This window comes from Botrytis porri, assembly GCF_014898465.1.
Source record: "Botrytis porri strain MUCL 3234 chromosome Unknown BPOR_001, whole genome shotgun sequence".
Taxonomy (NCBI): Eukaryota; Fungi; Ascomycota; class Leotiomycetes; order Helotiales; family Sclerotiniaceae; genus Botrytis; species Botrytis porri.
In genome coordinates this window covers 3,560,569-3,578,707 of record NW_024066075.1, presented here as the reverse complement: position 1 = coordinate 3,578,707, position 18,139 = coordinate 3,560,569, and the positions used below count along the sequence as shown (strand labels likewise).

At 42.6% G+C, this 18,139-nt stretch overlaps 3 protein-coding genes across 3 annotated transcripts; 2 read left to right on the top strand and 1 right to left on the bottom strand.

Moving 5' to 3' along the window:
• Positions 1-2,129: 2,129 nt before the first annotated feature.
• Positions 2,130-3,482, top strand: EAF01_000972 (uncharacterized protein; the record flags this gene model as incomplete). The annotated part of the gene is made up of 4 exons (XM_038909222.1): positions 2,130-2,649; positions 2,702-2,779; positions 2,833-3,268; positions 3,326-3,482. 4 exons carry the CDS (start codon positions 2,130-2,132, stop codon positions 3,480-3,482), a joined length of 1,191 nt encoding a protein of 396 aa, XP_038776128.1.
• A 2,860-nt stretch (positions 3,483-6,342) lies between these two features.
• On the top strand, positions 6,343-6,775 carry EAF01_000971 (uncharacterized protein; the record flags this gene model as incomplete). Its single annotated transcript, XM_038909221.1, has 2 exons — positions 6,343-6,487; positions 6,546-6,775. 2 exons carry the CDS (start codon positions 6,343-6,345, stop codon positions 6,773-6,775), a joined length of 375 nt encoding a protein of 124 aa, XP_038776127.1.
• Positions 6,776-12,998: 6,223 nt separating this feature from the next.
• On the bottom strand, positions 12,999-15,287 carry EAF01_000970 (uncharacterized protein). Its single transcript, XM_038909220.1, has 2 exons — positions 14,687-15,287; positions 12,999-14,635 (listed from the first exon to the last, which is right to left on the bottom strand). The coding sequence occupies exons 1-2, from the start codon at positions 14,882-14,884 to the stop codon at positions 13,214-13,216; spliced, it is 1,620 nt and encodes a 539-aa protein (XP_038776126.1). The 5' UTR covers positions 14,885-15,287; the 3' UTR covers positions 12,999-13,213.
• Positions 15,288-18,139: the final 2,852 nt, after the last annotated feature.

The following is an 18,139-nucleotide window of genomic DNA, read 5'->3' as shown; positions in this document are numbered from 1 at the left end:
AGTATTGCAGCTGTGGTTGTTATGAAATTTGTAGGCCGAGATGGTGTGAAAGTGTTCAAACAATCGACATTTGGAAATGTTCTGAAATAGCCGCGAAATGGCTATCTGATAAGATATGAAGATAAGTCACGTGGTATAGTTTCGGCTCGTTAATCTATCACATTATTATTGCTGTACCCATGCAATCAATAACGAATACATCAATACATTCAGATGTCTTCGTGATGATTGTACAAGAATGAGAGACGAAACTGAGCTGTGTGAACGGGTGAACGAACGCTACGCAAACGCAAACTGTGATGGGCCAAGCAGCAGTGTAGCGCAACAAGATCTAAGTAGTCTCAGGAGCAGCGACCACCATTATTCCATAAATTCGAAGTCTACTAGAATTTTTAGTAGCGCTTAATCGGAGGACGGTATTTTTGTCGGCCAAGGTTCCTCTACAAAATGGCCAAACAACAGCACGAAGCAAAATGAGCCCCGCAGACCTCGTAAAGGTCGCAAAAGTCGAGGCGTGGATGTTACAATTGCAAGAAACGTAGAGTAAAAGTATGGTTCTCGCTCAATAACATAGAATTTGTTAATAATTCCAGTGTCAGGAAACCTTACCTTCTTGTCAAAATTGTGCACGAAATCAACTGTCTTGCAGCTACCCTACGCTTCCAACTCTAATATCACCCCTAGAGCCTCGCCAAATTTCTAATCCTAGCCCGAATCTGTACGGAAATTTGCAAGCTACTCCAACGACATTCTCTTCAGATGGCATGTTCATTTTTCATCATTTTCTGATGCATGCTCACCCCTATTTGCCTGTAGGGAGTAAGGAAAAGGGGGTTTGTCATCTGCCTAAAATTCCCAATTATTTCACCCAAAATGCTAAAAAAAAATTATTGAATCTCATCAAAGATCTATGTCAGAGGAGTAAAATTGATATGAAATTCTTTGGAATGCTTTTAGCCGTCGTCGAACAATGGGAAACCTCTTCTCTATCCGGTAGTCTTTTCTCCACTATACCTTCTCCTTGTTACCTATTACATAGCAGCCTATAACCGTCTAACACTTCAATAGCGTATTTTAAATTTGTTCAAATCTACCTCGCGATCAGTAAGATGAGTAATTGTATCTTCTACGCTTTTATAGATGAAACAAACAAAGTGGCGAGGGTATTGATTGCTCATTTTCTAGCAGTGCAGAAGATCATGGGGCCTATTCTTTGTCGTGAAGCTGAATTTAGTAATCCTGGGGGCTTGAACGAGGGTCTTAGAGTGGGAAGTGAGATTAGAAGCCATAAAAAATGGGTGGAGGGAATTTGGAGTCAGTCGACCAGGGACGGTGAAGAGGAATGGAAGAAGTCGATGCTGACAAGCAGAGAAATCAAGATTGAAGTAAAAAAAAATCGGTGAATGAATGCATTCGTGGATTGAAAGATTTGAAAGATTTCATCTTTTATGCTTAGCAGCAAATAGCTACTCAAATGTTGTTAGATATAAAAGGTTTATATCTAGAGCATTAGGGGCGAGCCTTCTTTATTTTTACCTAGATGTTAAGACTCAACTCATATCATAGGGGCAATATGTCAGGTGTTTAGACTACAAATCTGTTCATGCCTTCTTAAAGATTATTGATCAAGTTGATATCAAATAAAATTATCGTAGAAGACCACTATGAGTACTCATAACGTATGCTACCCCGCTCTCACAAACACGAGACAAGAACCCCTGAGTCTCGCTAATCCTGCCGTAACAAAATCCAAAGCAACGATGAATGACAATTACTTCAGTTTTTCGTCCCTTCAAGCTATCGGTAAACTCCATTTGACCACCTCCGCAACTCACCAGTTTTATCAATTCACCAGTTAGCCTTACTCACATGACTTCTCATCTCCGGGGTTTCCAAACAGGTAAAGGTTGCAACAATGGAATCTCCGAGGTCCGTGTGACTTGTTCAAAGATTACTTACTTTGTCCCAGATCAATTTTGATTCTAAATAATTCGAGAAACAATCAACTGGTATGTCACCAATTTCATTGATTCATCAACCCTTCACAATCGTTTATCTGAATTGGTTGTGCTTTTATGCTGATCTGATTTTGTACAGTACCAAATGCACGCGTCTTATTGTAAAATACAATGGATGAAAACAATCAAAATCCGTACTACCCTATCACCGACCGCCAGCGCTATCCTGCTTTGTCTCCTGAGAATGGAGATGTTCATGCTCGTCCCAACCAAAATGTTGATCTCCAATTTCAACACCAACAGCTTCAAATGCAACATGAAGAGCTTCAGACTCAATACAACCAACTTCAAATGCAGCACAATGATCTTCAAACCAAGCACAATGGACTTCAATCAAATTATAACCGACTTAAATTCCATGTCCGCCGTGACCCACTTGCTTTCCAACGTGTAATCCACGCTTGGAAGCAAGATCACGATTCCAGTCTGGTTGAGCATGATGATGAGTATGAAGCGCCTGTTGCAAATGCTGCGCCTGTTGCTGATCGTCGCTACATTACAAGAAGCATTCAGAAGACTGAACCTGTTGTCAAGGGAGAACGTAAGACTGAACCCGTTGTCAAAAAAGAATATCAAGTTGCATCCATTATCAAGGAAGAACCCAAAGCTGCACCCTTTGTGAAGCAAGAACGTAAGATTTCGATTCAATCCACCATTTGATTTCCTTTACTAATTATATATAGCTGTCGAAGATGAGCACTTCCGTCCTACACCTGATCGTGAATACGCTCCCAGCTCAGCAGGCTCCTCCGATGAAGATAGTAAGATTATATTATACGTGACAATGCAAATCTTGACTAATGATTTTCTATAGTGGAGGATCGAGATTACGAACCTACTCCGGCACCAGTTGCTCCAGCTACCTTTGCACGTCTAGTTACACGTCCAGCTACCATTGCACCTCCAGTTCCACGACCAGTTGCACCTCCAATTCCACGTCCGGTCACACGTCTAGTTGCACGTTCAGTTGCACGACCACTTGCACGTCCAGCTACCGCTGCGCCTCCAGCTACAGTAGCACCTCACGAGCTTAGATTTACCATGAAGAAGGATCGTGAAGCAAATATGTCGATCTACCATCGCAAGGAGTTTGCATATTGCGAAATCGCCATGACAGAAGAAGAGTATTGCCATGTTAAAAGACAAACTTATGTTGCTCCACAAACTCTTTCTACGCCAGACAATAATGGTAAAACTGAGGGTCGCCGGCGCCTTCGAATCACCTGGGTTGAGAGGGATCGACTTAATGCGTAAGTCTCATCCCATATGTAGTTCAATTACTTATAATCTAAGCTAACACATGAAAGTTGGCGTGTGAGACATGGACGCAAACCACATGAAATCTGCGAAGGTACCAAGTATGCTGCTGCCAGAGATTTTTGGAGATTTAACCCCCCTCTCGCCGTCGAGCCACGTAGGACCGTCGAGTGGAACATGGGAAGAGGAGACCTTCCTGCCATTTGAAATTTCTTCACTGTCTGGTATGGGAGTTCGGGCCATAGGTCAAGATGATTGTGAGCATGATCCCAAAGGGAACAGGCGAGAAAATTTCGGAGAAAAGATAGAAGATTTCTTAGTGTTTTCTAATACTAATATTACTTCTATTCGCTTCCAATATGTATTGCCTGCCATGAAGCTTGTTTGATGAAGCATACTTAATGTAGAATTTCACACCTAAGCACGAAAAATTAGAAAAATATGACATCGAAGAATACTTTGGTTCTCTTCGTCTCAGACGGCACAAAAGATGAGAGTGGTAATAAAGGAAAGTAATACTTGTATACTGACCTATTCAATATTCAATCAAAATTAACTATTTCGTTTCCAAATGCCTGATTATTTCTTCTTTCTGGTTTAAATACTTCCCCAAATAAGACTCTTACCTTTTCCCTGTGACTCTTGAAGATATAATTGGACTTTGCAACATCCCATACTATGTCGCACTTTGGACCTCATATATTCATGCTTCACGCGATTAGTGATAAGATTCTCTGCTTCTTTTCACGATAGTAATCGAGCATCCATAGCTTTCGATTTTGTTTCCAATTTAAGGTAATGCTATTGTATTTCTGGCTTCCGGGTGGTACTCTTGGCCTACAATGATAGTCCATATGTCTTTCGTATTAAATCCATCAGTATAGTTGATATGATTATATTATTGAGGCCTCAACGACCTTTTACGTTATTTACGACTTGATAGTTTTGTCACAGGAAGGAAAAGAACAAAGATATACTCCCGGATCGCTTCGCAAATTATGAGACTGTGCATACTTTGATGAATTCGTCTCCTAGAGGGCCTTCATTGATCGCTCTAGATTCTTTGTTTTAGAAGTATCAAATGCGGTCGGTAGTCCAATGAGTGTATATTGTGTTTTGGGAGTGAGATAGTTGTGGTGTTTAGTCTTCGGTTTGAGTTACAAGTTTATCATACAGCGAGAACTTCGAACGTTCTTCTTTCGCATACTCATGAGTTAACATCTTTCTCTCCCGCTGATCTAGAAGAATCAAACGTATGCGGCAATCTTGCACGGTGAGACTCTCGGATTCAGACTGAGGACATGATAAGTTTTCTATTGAAAATGTCTGGCTTCCGAATCTTCCGAACTGGAGTTCTCAGTTCATTTGTCTTGCAGACGTGCTCCGGGCATCATCTGACCTCTTGTCACCATAAGCGCAAATTAAATTGCATTTCTAGGTCCAGGATTGATCATCCGGTGTTGGCTTGGAGAAATAGTAAGAAAGCCACTGCCTACTTACGCCGCTGTTTATGCACGACGTGTACCCCCAAATTTCTTTAAATTCGTCATAAAAGGCGAAAGTAATAAAATCCAACCGGACAGAAATCCTAGTAACGATTCAGGGTCAACAATCGACGAGGTTCATGCCCATTTATGGATGCCTTATGTGCATTTAAGGGGTAATCGACGCGCAGATCGGATAGTAATCCAGATATGGCGCCTAACGCACGGAAATGTAATCGGTTTGTGGTGCTATTGTAATAGTGTCTGGCAATGATGATCGCTCCATGGCGTCTCGTATTGGAGATTCGTAAAGTGCTGATAGATATCTTTCACGCGAAACTCTTACCTCATTCGGAGTACGCATAGGGTATTACTCAGTGTTGAGTAAACATGGAAGTAGAAATAAGCTTTTTTCTTCCCTGCAGAAATGTATCAGAATCCATACTAGACGACTTGCATAAGATGCCTGCGCTAGTATGAATCGAAGAATTTATAATCGGAGTTAATGTGGAATGATGATGCAGAATTGTCCTCGACTGAAACCTCAGCTTACCCGCGAACAAGTGGAGTCGTAACTTTCTACCAGTCAGACGTTGTCATCGCTCGATTTCAGGTCGAGAATAATCGTAAATCTTACAGTTACCACCTACCGAGGCACTTTAAACAAACCATTTCGTAGGTAAGATTACATCAAGGATCAACATTTTTAAGTCGGTATTTCAGATATCTCAATGTCAATTTATTCAGCATCAATTTTGAATGTTAGTTGGAGTTCGAATAACTTCCGAAAATTACTCCTATTTTGGTCAATTCAAACATAAAAACATATGAATAGTATTATATTCGAGGTGAATTTCCTCACAATTGTAAGGATAAAGGAGAATCAAAAAGGTGAAGAATGTCGGTATTTGGTGTTTTCTTGCCCAGGCTTCTCTCAATCGTTAGCCACTACGGGTAGTAATTTACACTTGCTGGTTTTTCCCCCTAAAGTCGATATTAGGAATGAGAAAAGAGATACGGTACCGCGAATACACCACGATTTGGATCAGCTTCGAGCGTTTTCTTGCTAATCTTCATGTAAGTGCTCTTAAGTGACTAGCAGAGATTACAAGCGCTTAGTCTTATGTCAATACACATTATTGAACATGATTTGCAAATCCGGCAATCATATGCAAGTACTTAAGCTATGTTGACTAAACGTTCACTGCGTCAACAGTACATCGCTAAAGTGTTGACATGTCAGGAAATATGGACGAGACACGCCCAGTTTCCGATCCGCTGACACTTGCGGCAACGAGCCTTGAAGAGGCGAAAGAGTAATACTCATTTTAGCTATTACCAATAATCACATTGCAGGAACGAGGTTGAGACCAAAACTTCAAATCGTCAAGACCCCTCATTTGAGGATCCGACGGCGAAAGCATCCTTGCTTCGATCTTTGGAAACTCTATAAAGAGGTCATGGAAGTCCCCCTCTAGAGTATCACTTCACCAGCAGGACATCACATCTACGCTTATCCAATCAATCAAGCCTCCCACAACAAGAAGCCTTGAGATATATTTATACCAACAATCATTCTCAAAATGAAGTTCATTTACACCACCAGTATCATCACCGCCATCTTGGCTGCTGTTGCTCCAGCTCTCCCTGTCGCTGATGCCGAAGCCAACGCTGCTATGATTCTCGAGAAGAGAGGAAGTACTCAATTCGCAGTCTACACAGATTCCTGTATGTCAATTTCACAATGATTTCCTCCTCAGTACGCTAACTAACTCTTGAATGATAGCTTGCGGTGGTGGTGCCGTTATTTTCACTGATGGAGCTGCTACTACGAAAGGCAACTTTGGAGCCACTCAACACAGCATCAAGATCTTGAGCTTGACCCCAAACTACCACGTCACCTTTTATACTAGTCTCAACCAAGGAGGTGACAGTTCCCAGCATGGAGCTGCTTCCGTTGGAAGCTGTGTTGCAAATGTCGACTTTCTGAGTTACGGATTCTACTCTGGGGCTTAGTTGATGGGTTTGACAGGACAGAAATGAAGTCTAAGATTGGAAGATGGTGTTGAAAGAAAAATTGAGGGATAACAAGGGAAAATGGAGAATAGAGGAAGTGGCAATTTAATCATTCATTCATTCATTCATTTGGCTAGGAATGACTGTCTCCGAACTGCAGCGGGAAACTCACAGACTTCTTATGTTCATCTTAGCGCTCTTTAACGAAATTTTATAGCAACTGCTCACTCTACTTGTCTTATTGTAATATATTGTCGGTACAGTGTGGTTGTGTTTGGATCGCCGCGAATCTGTTAGTATACCTTTGAAAAATCTTATAGGATCAAAGCGGATGACTTCAGCACATCAAGAACAACACTTCTAAAAGGTCTCCGCTTGTTGCAACTTAGTATATCAAACCTTTGTTTACCTCCCTTCCTCAACACATGTGATTCTAGCTTTATCCCTCTCATCCATCCCCCCCCCCCCCCCCCCCCCCACGCCAGTCAATGGCTTACCCACAATTCTAGATACTAGCGCACAAAAGCCCCCACTGGGACTTTTGCGCCTTTTCCATGCTTATGCCTTACAGTAAGTTATTTGAATAAATTTTGTGAATAGGTCGGCCACTCAACAAATCAATAATCTTTAATAATCTAACGATCATGATTTCCACTTATCATTAACACCGATAAATTATAAAAGATTAGAATTTAAAATAAAAGATTATATTATATTATAAAATTAAAAAAGCTATAGAAAAAGTAGTTTCATATATAAAATTATATTTTTAATATATATGAAATCAAAATTTAAACGAATTTTTTGTTAAATATATACGATGCTACAGTACCTCTAGAGCTGCCAGCAAATGTCAGGGGTTCATTACAACCTCTTTGTAGCTCTTCAAAGTCACCGGTCATTTGACGACTACATGGCTCTTTCATGATCAGTACCGCGCCAAGATGTTACATACCATGAACAAGCTTCACTAATCTGCTGTGCGATCACGAACGTTGCTACATACGAGCCAAGCGGCTGGACTTATAGACACTTACACCTCTGCTCCGTACGCTAAATCAACTCTTTCTTCTAAAATTCCTATAGGTAGGACAGCCCGTTCACTTCCTTCAAAACGTACATATCCCTGGCCTCTTACAAATGTTGCTAACGACGCTCCCTGCATGTCTTGCTCTGCCAATTGTGGGAAAAATTGTGTATGGCCACGTCCTGAAATGAACTACATTCCCTTTCCCTCTGGAGTTCGTTTATCGACGTAGTAAAAGCGATAACCCTTGGACGTAAACAGCGGCGTGGCAACTAGCGTTTGGACAAGATACCAAGTGCTGGATTTCGTGATTGCAAGCCCGAAAAATTCGGGCATGATCTAAGAATATAAGCACATCCTCTGATACAGGTGAAGATAGGTAGATGACGTACTAAGCTCAGTCAACATCCTATTGTTTTGGGGATATAATGGATGCAGACTCACGACCCTGTCATTTCATGGCGGAAGAACACGCTCACATTCGCCTCAAGGCATTGCCGTCAGACTTGTGGAGTTAAACGAAATATTGAAGTACAAGAAATTCCTCGGGAAGGGAATGCTCTTCCAGCACTGGACATCTGCATAATTGGGGCTGCCCTGTTCGCACGGTTGGTGGACAGGGTAAGGAGAGCTTCTAAAGGATATACAGTTTTCGCTGTGAGTTTACAAGACATCGAAAAAGCTCTTGCGCCCAAAGTGACGATCGATCCTCGTGAGAAGCTTCCTAAGGAATACTATGAGTTTTTAGACGTGTTCTTGAAGATAGAGGCAGACAAGCTGCCCCCGCACCGCCTGTATGACTACAAGATACAACTCAAGGAAGGAGCTGAACCACCCTTCGGACTTATGTACGACATGTTAAGAAGGGAGCTGCTAGTCTTGTGCGAGTACCTGGAAGAGAACCTGGGAAAAGGGTTCATCCGGGCCTCAAGATCACCTGCCGCTTCTCCGGTCATTTTCGTTAGGAAGCCAGGAGGTGGATTACGTTTCTATGTAGATTACAGAGCCCTTAACGCGATCACTGTAAAGAATAGATACCCAATCCCTTTTATCAGGGAGACACTTGATCGGCTCTGTCGAGCTAGATACTATACGAAACTTGATATCATTTCTGCCTTCAACCGGCTACACATTGCTAAGGGAGAAGAATGGAAGACAGCTTTCAGAAAAAGATACGGCCTTTTCGAGTATTTAGTCATGCCCTTTGGACTGACGAACGGACCTGCATCTTTTCAGCACTACATCAACGACGCTTTACGAGACTACCTAGACATTTTCTGCACCGCCTATCTCGACGACATTTTGATCTATAGCAACTCCCTTACGGAGCACAAGCAGCATATACGACAGATACTCCAACGTCTTAGAGAGTTTGGGTTGCAAGTAGACATTGGGAAATGTGAATTCCACGTTCAAGAAGTGAAATATCTGGGTCTCATTGTTGGCATCAATGGAATCCGGATGGATCCTAGCAAGGTCTCGGCTGTAATTGGTTGGCCACAACCAGCAAACGTGAAGGATGTTCAGAGTTTCCTTGGGTTTGCGAACTTTTACCGACGATTCATCAAGGATTTCGCTAAGAAGGTTGTGAAGAATGTGGGGTTCCGGTACAACCCCGACCGGGGCTGAAGGTTATGTTTATATAATATATTATGTAATATAGTGAGAAACCGGGCCTCTTCAAGCCTGGTAAGGGCCTTACAGGTACCCAAAATCCCTATATATACTATCCTTCGGGTAATAGGCAATGGGGATAACGAATATAATTCAATTCTTTTTATAATATTATGTGATTCACCTTAAAGGTATCATTACTGACGAAACTAACGAAGAAGGATACTCCATTTGTATGGGACGCCGCTTGCAAGCAAGCCTTTAACAGCTTGAAGGAGGCATTCACGTCTGCGCCCATTTTACGACACTTTGACCCCGATAAACCGAGTACAATCGAGTGCGACTCGTCCGACTACGTCAACGCCGGCTGTTTGTCGCAGCCGGATGAAAACGGAATTTTACATCCAGTTGCGTTCTTCTCCCAGAAACTAACACCAACCGAGTGCAACTACGACATCTATGACAAAGAGCTGATGGCCATTGTACGATCATTCGAGGAATGGAGAGCTGAGCTTGAGGGAGCAGGAGTTCCAGTCAAAGTCCTCAGTGATCACAAGAATCTTCAACACTTCATGACAACTAAGCGTCTCAGCCGCCGGCAAGCTAGATGGAGCGAGTTACTTTCGCGATTTGACTTTAGGTTGATCTATCGGCCAGGAACACAAGGAGGCAAGCCCGATGCCCTAACCAGACGTTCTTCGGACTTGCCACAAGGTGAAGAAGACGAGAGGCACCAACACCAGAATCAAGTAGTTTTGAAGCCTCACAACCTGTCTCCTGGGATGCTTCCCATTGCTCCTGATCAAAATACCTTGCACGGAGAGGGCGGAGAGGGTGGAGAGTCGCAAGCATCACTCGAGGAGCTCATATCGACAGCCTACGAACAAGACCCAACACCCTCCAAAATGATGGAAGCACTACGCAAAGGAGACCGCCAGCTACCTCCGGACCTGGCTCGGTCGAAAATAACCATTGCCATGCTCTCAGAGCGAGAAGGAAGATTGTGTGTAAGGAAGCGGCTGTTTGTACCTGAAGATGACACTCTGCGCCTCCGATTACTACAATCTCACCACGACAATGTTGCGGCAGGACACCCAGGAAGAGCGAAAACCTACGAACTGCTTGCAAGAAGCTACTACTGGCCAAGGATGAACCAAACCGTGCGGCGATACGTACGCAATTGTCATACCTGTTCACGATCGAAAGCTTCGAGGCTGCCGTATCAAGGGCTTCTTCAGCCGCTCGATCCACCAATGAGGAGATGGGAGGATATTACTGTGGACTTCATCGTTGAACTACCGAGAAGCAAAAGCGAAACGACTGGTCAAGTCTGTCGATATATCATGGTAGTGACCGACCGACTCTCAAAGCAACGTCACCTCATCGGTTGTGGGTCCATGGAGGCAAAGTACACCGCACGCTTGTTCCTCCACCATATCTGGAAACATCACGGGCTTCCTAAGACGATCGTGTCCGACCGAGGACCGCAGTTTACTTCAAGATTATGGCAACGCATTTGTCAGAGACTTGGCGTCTCTACGAAACTCTCGACGGCTTTCCACCCAGAAACGGACGGACAATCAGAAAACTCCAATCAGATCCTCGAACAATACCTTCGTGCCTACGTCAGTTATGCTCAAGACGACTGGGTGAACTGGCTACCATTAGCAGAGTTTGCCATGAATAATCACAAGTCGGAAACAACAGGAGTTACGCCATTTTATGCAGTTTACGGACAACACCCACGAATGGGCACTGAACCACCCCAAGGGGTGCGTAAACTCCCAAAAGTTCAGCAGCTAGACATCACAACAGCCGATAAGTTCGCTGAATGGATGAAAGGAATGACGGATTTTCTGCATGCAGAAATGGAAATGTCCCAGGCACGTTATGCTGATCAAGCTAACGCATCTCGATCTTCAGCTCCAGCCTCCCAGGTAGGCGATAAAGTCTGGTTAGACACGAGGAATTTGAACATGGACAGGCCAAGCAAGAAGTTGGCCGACAAGTATATCGGCCCGTTCCGTATCAAGGAGGTCATTAGCCCCGTTGCCTGTCGCCTGGATCTTCCTCCAGCATTGAGAATCCACAACGTTTTCCACACGATTCTGCTCCGCGCTGCAGCCACGGACCCCCTTCCTGGTCAACACCAGCCCCCACGTTCGCGTGTGGTACTAGAACCAGACAATACAAAAGGCAGAGCGTGGATGGTTACTGAGATATTGGACTCCAGAATTACGAAGAACCGGCAAAAGAAGGTAAGATTAGAGTACTACGTGAAATGGAAAGGCTACCCTCCTTCGTGGCGGCCTCAACGTGATCTGATACCAGGCTGCGAAGCATTGCTCTATGATTTCCATGCGCAGCACCCAGACAAGCCGTCACCGACTGAGGTATGGCGTCGCAGGAGCTCCTAATTCTTTAGGGGGGGGGTAGTGTCACGGGACCACGCGCTTTGACATCATGTGATCTCGTTTTAGTTCTTTAAAAGCGCGAGGAATCGCCAATCTTCTTCTTGATTCCTTGCGCTATATCTTGTATCTAGAATCAATGCACACCTTGACTCAAACCCTCACAAGTAGGCACCTTTTTTTCTAGGTACCGACTAAAAGATAGGTACCTATATTTCTATAGGCGACCTTTTCTTTAGGTACATTGATATTGAGAGGTACACAGATAGAAATATACTAGTCTCAAGTAGGAAAAAGCTAGCAAAAATCTTATGATAGTTAAGGCAGTGGTGCTCTTAGTTGCCGCCATCCCACCTAGCATATGCCTGGAAGCCACTTAGTTTTCGATGCCTACTCGCACTTGAGGCTTGCTTGCACTTGAGGCTTACTTGCAATTGTGGCCTTCTATTTCAAGAACACATTTCATTTTTATGTATAATCTAGGTCTTCTTTATAAGAAACAAGGTAGGTTTGTCATGGCCGAACTGATGTTCCAGCGAGTACTCAAAGCAAATAGCAGAATCCTATATATATCCTTCTATATCAAGTCGAGTTTCTTGTAGTCTTTTAAAAGAACGGGTAGTGAAAAGGCGAATATATTCATTATCTCACTTTAATATCCCCAGATATAGATATTTCTTTGCAAGTAGTTCAATATATACCTCCTCTAGATAAGTTACGTTCATCTGGATGTGAACAAGAAATTTGTCGCCTAAACTAAATTAAAGTTCACTATCGACCTCCAGCTCCTACGAATACCTGTTTTCAATAATAAACCTACGACAATACTATTAGTCCCGACGACTACTAGTATTCCGAGAACTGACCACTTCCACGTGACTCAGAAGACAAGCATTCGTAACACTTCTCATCTATGGGCCTGGTGATTGTGCCAAGATCCGTCTGTCAAGCACACCTTTTCCTGTAGTATGTATCTCACAGCCCCTGGCTGTTTACCACTTTAGGTACTTATCCTATCACTTTTGAGAAGAGTTGATAGAGCCGACATCGATTACCGATCCTCTTCTCGCATCATAACTTCCGCAATTCATCATCCGGGAAAATTCTAAATATATCTACGTATTTCACAACTCTTTATCAATCATCGGTCCTGTATCGGAAACAGTTTGTGGACTATACAATAAGTCGCATTTTCATTATGGATATCCTTGGTATCATTGTATCGTACAGTTTTTCCCTAGACCCTTTGTACCCCCAAAAAATCACCTCTCAATACTGATAACCAGGCCTGCAGTGTAATTGATAGCAGCATAGGAGTAACTATATGACAAGCAAACTTTCAAACGAATAGCATCCCCAAAAACCGCTCATAGCAAACAATACGCCTCAAGATCGAGCCCTTTTTTTCGGTTTTTTGAATTCTCTTCTTTCAGTTCTTTGAGATAGGGAAGTATCGGAGGGAATATCTTGTGAACTAATAGGGCTTGATTGACTACCAGCTTCCCTTGTTTGGTTAGAGAGATAGTGGCTTTCGAACCCTTGTGAAAGTCCAGATTCCCCTAACTCGGATTGCTGTGAGACCTCAAAATCCAGATCGGGTGGTAAGTCATCGATAACTGAACAGATTCTCTTCAAGTGAGTCGGCATCCATATATCGTAAACATTCTTGGTAAATTTATATGCTGTCCATTTCTCTTTGCCATCTAATGCCGTAAAGTCGAATGTATGAATCGGATAACGATAGAAAGTGGTTTTCCCCTCATCAATCACAGCATAATGACCGTAGATTCTCACTGTGCGATGATCGTGCGAGATTGAGAAGGCGAGTATCTCCCGATGAAGCTCCTTTTCGCGTTTCACAAGCCTGAAAAGTTCAACTATACCTCTCACTGCAAGTGTCATACTATGAGCATTCTGTCGATCGGCAATATCAAGTGCTGTGGCACCACACTTGACCTCGCATGTAAGAAACGGGAAATACATCTGCCAAGTAGCCATGAAATAGGAGGTAAAAATATCTGTAATCTCGCCGACAAAAGGCTTAAGTTTTTCAAGTTGATCGTTTGTGAACGCAGATCGTCCGAATCCCACAGAATAATCAGGCTGTGGGCGAGAACTGTAGAAAGATATAGCGCTATTCCAGCCTTCATTGACACTTTCATTCAAAGGCTTGAGATGTTTGGCACCATATATCCTTAAGACTTGAGCGGACGGACATATCAATGGGGAAATGTCTCGAACAACCATAGCTTCATTTCTTGCTTGTACAGTCTCGCAAGTTTCCTCAAACAGATCGTCACGAAATAGGGTTTCTTGAGGGACTGATTGTTCGGCCTCAAGTAAAGTTCGACAGAGTCTTTTGCTTTCATCTGTGATACCCAATTCGAATTTACCCATAAAGCTACCCTTTGTTGCAAGGACCATCTCATAGCTCGGACGCGCATAAGGTGAACTTTTTGCTTCCCTCGGCTTTTGATCGCTAGGTGTGGTAGAGCTAGGTGCGGTAGAGCCAGCTTCCGATTGTTTGCCACGAAAAGATGACGAAGATTTCTTCCTCGCAAGCAAATGATTCATGTTGCTCTCCGGTTCAAAGTATTCCTTGGGCCAACGGAGTTCCTTCCTCCAGTATTCAAGTGGGTTTATCTCCTTGCTATTAATATCAATTGCTGTGTTTTTGCTAATTGTTTCCTGGTTAGGAGATTGTAGTGGGGATGTTTGCAATCGTTTTTGAAAAGGAGTGATAGTAGAAGGGAGGGCGGCTTTGTCTTCTTGCGATCGTTTTCGTTTTCGATTCTTAGTTTGTGGAAACTTGACTTAGGTTAGCTTTATAATATAATAAATAAAGGGAAAATAATATACCTCTTTATTAAAAGTGTTGCTGGTTGGGGAGGGAAGTAAGGATTTTGGTTCGATATTCCTGTCTTTAGATACAATTCGTTCTTGGGGCCGCTGTATCTTTTCTAGGCGTGCGCTCTTACGAGAAGATAACTGTGGTCGTTCTTTCTTGATACCTTGAGGCCGTTTCCCATGAGGCCGCTTTGCTTGACGCAGAGCCATATCGACTGGACGGAGGAGGGGTAGCAGGTGGGTTTATATTACCGCTGTGGTTGGTGGACAGAAGACGAGTGGAAGAGTCAGAGATGCAGCGCCAGACGGGGGGTGGTAGGTAATGAATGCGCTAGAGTTTGGGATGAAACATGGTAGCGGCAACTATTACCATTTTTGTCAATTCGGGAAACGCAGTATCCTAAGACTAGCCTATTCAAGAAACGTAGAAGGAGTTGGTTTAGATCCGCTTTGGTGTTGGGAATACTTGTACTAACTTTTAGAGATAAGAAAGTTTAGAATCGCAAGGGAGACGGCGCTAGGGACATCAGTTAGCGCTAGGCTAAATAAAGATTAGTTTGTATTCAGCGGTATCTTATAGCCGCCGATACTGGATTTGATGATATTCTGTAGGTACAGTATTTCCTACGACGACTGGGAAGGGATAGTAGAGGCGAGAAGATAAGCCCTTACATCAAGAGATGGTCCAGTCTGCAAGCAAGTCATAATTTACCGACGTTCCGAACAAAGCCAAATAACGACATCAGGCAAAATGATTGCACCTTCATTCTGCCGCTTACAGTGGTTCCACGTCATCACCCAATAACATATAGTAGCACGACGGATGAACACCTCCTAGGATTGACAAAAGAGCTGAAGACAATCAAGTGTGCCTAAGTTATAGCTCCGTATGGCGCACTCGGTGAAGTCGTCGATTGCAATGCTGCCTGATGGAATTCTTTATTCTGTGGAACTCAATTTCACATGGACATATAGAGGTGACAACCGAATTGTGGTACAGGGTAGACTTTCCTATAGTATAGACCAGGCTTTGGTATGAACCAAAATTTGGTTTGTACTGGAGTGTGCATTGTGGTACAGACTGTATTCCGGATTTGTGAATAGCGTATAGTATACGGTCTGCAATCTGCTAAAATCTCCAGGCCTTCTATCTCATTTCATTTTACAACGTCACATGTAACTGATTCTTATTCATCAAGTTCTATTACTATATACTGTAGAGCTACTTCTGTACAGGTCTCTCATACTGTATCATCCAAGTAGAAATGAAGTCTCTGGAAACTGGCTTCACCTATCAACTTCATTTGTTTCTATAACACGTCCAAGGGACTCTTAAGGTCAAGTATCAAATATCTTTTTGTACTCAGAGATCCACCTCCCCTCCGAATATATAAGCTCTCAACCATCTAAAAATCTGTGTCAGCTCTTGATTTCGTCCGCAGAATCGGAATTTTCCTTTCACAGTCAGCTCTACTCTAAAAGTTGGCAGAAAGATTCAGTCATCTTCAGTCTGTAACTATAGATATCAGCCTGTGACATCGTATTATCTAGTGAGACACTGTTCTTTTTTCCCGCAATTGAACGCTGACCGAAATCAAATAGATGAACTCGAAGGCAAAACACTGTGACTTCAATATTATACTGTATATCGAGAATAAATACTGTAAAATGTCTGCGAATTGTGGTAATACTGTATTCTTCATCGGCGGATCGAAGGACGCTATAAAGGGAGCTCAAGAACCATTACATTAAATAGCCTATAACACTCGAGAAGGAGTATTGTAAGTCATTTTGAAGTATGGAGAAGCTGCGATCTCAACGACGCTCGACAAAAGGCATAACAGATAGTTTTCGAAGAAGAAAAATCACCTTCATGGAAAAGGCAGACGAGCTAAGGAGCGAGTTCGGTTGTGACATTTATGTTTTGGGACGGAGGAATGGAAAACTCTTCAATTACACATCTAGAGATGCACCTTCTTGGCCGCTTGGCTTGACAGAAGTCGTGAGTAGTGTTCTTTTAATTCAAAATCTATAATCTAAAAATCTATAGGATCAGAGTTATCCTAGGGCAGAAAGATATCCACCGGCTAGCTTCGTAAAACGAGGTACCAAATCTCTACTCTGTGAAGGCCGGAAGGGACAAAACAATCCTATAGTGAGAATTGAGAACTCTCACACTGGAGATATAATGGGTTCTGGGGACAATTGACTCCCAAGTTATTGACCATATTGACCATATTGACTATATAGCGTATATATGTCTCAGGCGCACAGTCATAGCATGCCACAGTCATAGCATGCCACAGTTTCGTGACCGTGGCCCGCCATGATATCCAACACATATTCTTAACACAAGAGTCCTTCTCACTGTACTGTAGATAGCTAGCTCAGTAGTTTAGAATTAAGCCTGTAACTAAGTTATTGCTGTTATCTATTTAACCTATATACCTCAAGAAATTCCATGTAAAAAAGATCCAATTGTGATAAGGAAAATTGTATACAGATTCCATTATTGGATATCCAGAAGTCTATCTCGTCCTAGTTTATATCCTTTTTATAATTGTACGCTCAGCGGAATTATCGATCTTCATATCGTCGATCCTCGAACCATTTCTATAAAAAATAATATAGAAGTATCGATCTAAGTTATATATATTGCCTCCTTTATCTGCTCTATTCGACCCAACGATATCCCCAAATCAGTGCAGAAGTATAGACTATCTTCATCAGATATATAAGTCCCTTGCATTCTATAAGTTCAATAATGGACACCATCGATATCCAACTTCTTCAACTGTAGCGGCGAATTACGTCGATAAGTATATTCAATAACTGTATACAACTTAGTCGCATTGATGTATGATTCTAATGGAATGATACGAACAATCACAGAGTTCGTTGTATCCACTGGTCCTGTTTCTTCGATAGAAATTTCGACTTGGTTGCTCCCAGTACATATCGTATTAGATATAAGCATTATGGAACTGTGCCGTAGTCGAAGATCTTGCAAGACGAATACTATCTTCATAACTCATATGACCATCCTTGCAGCGAATACCATCTTCATGATTCATATAGCGACCAATATTAAAGTAATGTAAAATTGGACTTATTTCCAATCTTTCTTGCGTAAAGCTTTTAATATATCATGTCCATAGACAAGACGACGCTCGGGGTCAAGCGAGACAACTTGTTTGGTTTTTTCGATAGAATCCGTTGATTGCGGTAAGTCCATTGTTGCATTAATCATTATATATTATTAGCGGTCACCTTATATATCCCTGCAGATCATCATAGGCTTGTCATCCTGTCATTCTATAGCTGTCATCAGGAAAAGAAAAATTCTATTGTGACTATACGGTTGTCATCATATCCTGTCTCGTCACCTTATAGGATTATTCCGCCTAATACACACGAAGGCACATGCCCTAATGTTTGTCACCGCTTCTTCCAACGCTAGCTTGT

Coding starts and splice junctions, on each gene's coding strand:
- EAF01_000970 (XM_038909220.1), bottom strand. CDS start 14,884: ATGGCTCTGCGTCAAGCAAAGCGGCCTCATGGGAAACGGCCTCAAGGT. Junction 14,636..14,686: donor GCAACACTTTTAATAAAGAG/GTATATTATTTT, acceptor ACCTAAGTCAAG/TTTCCACAAACTAAGAATCG.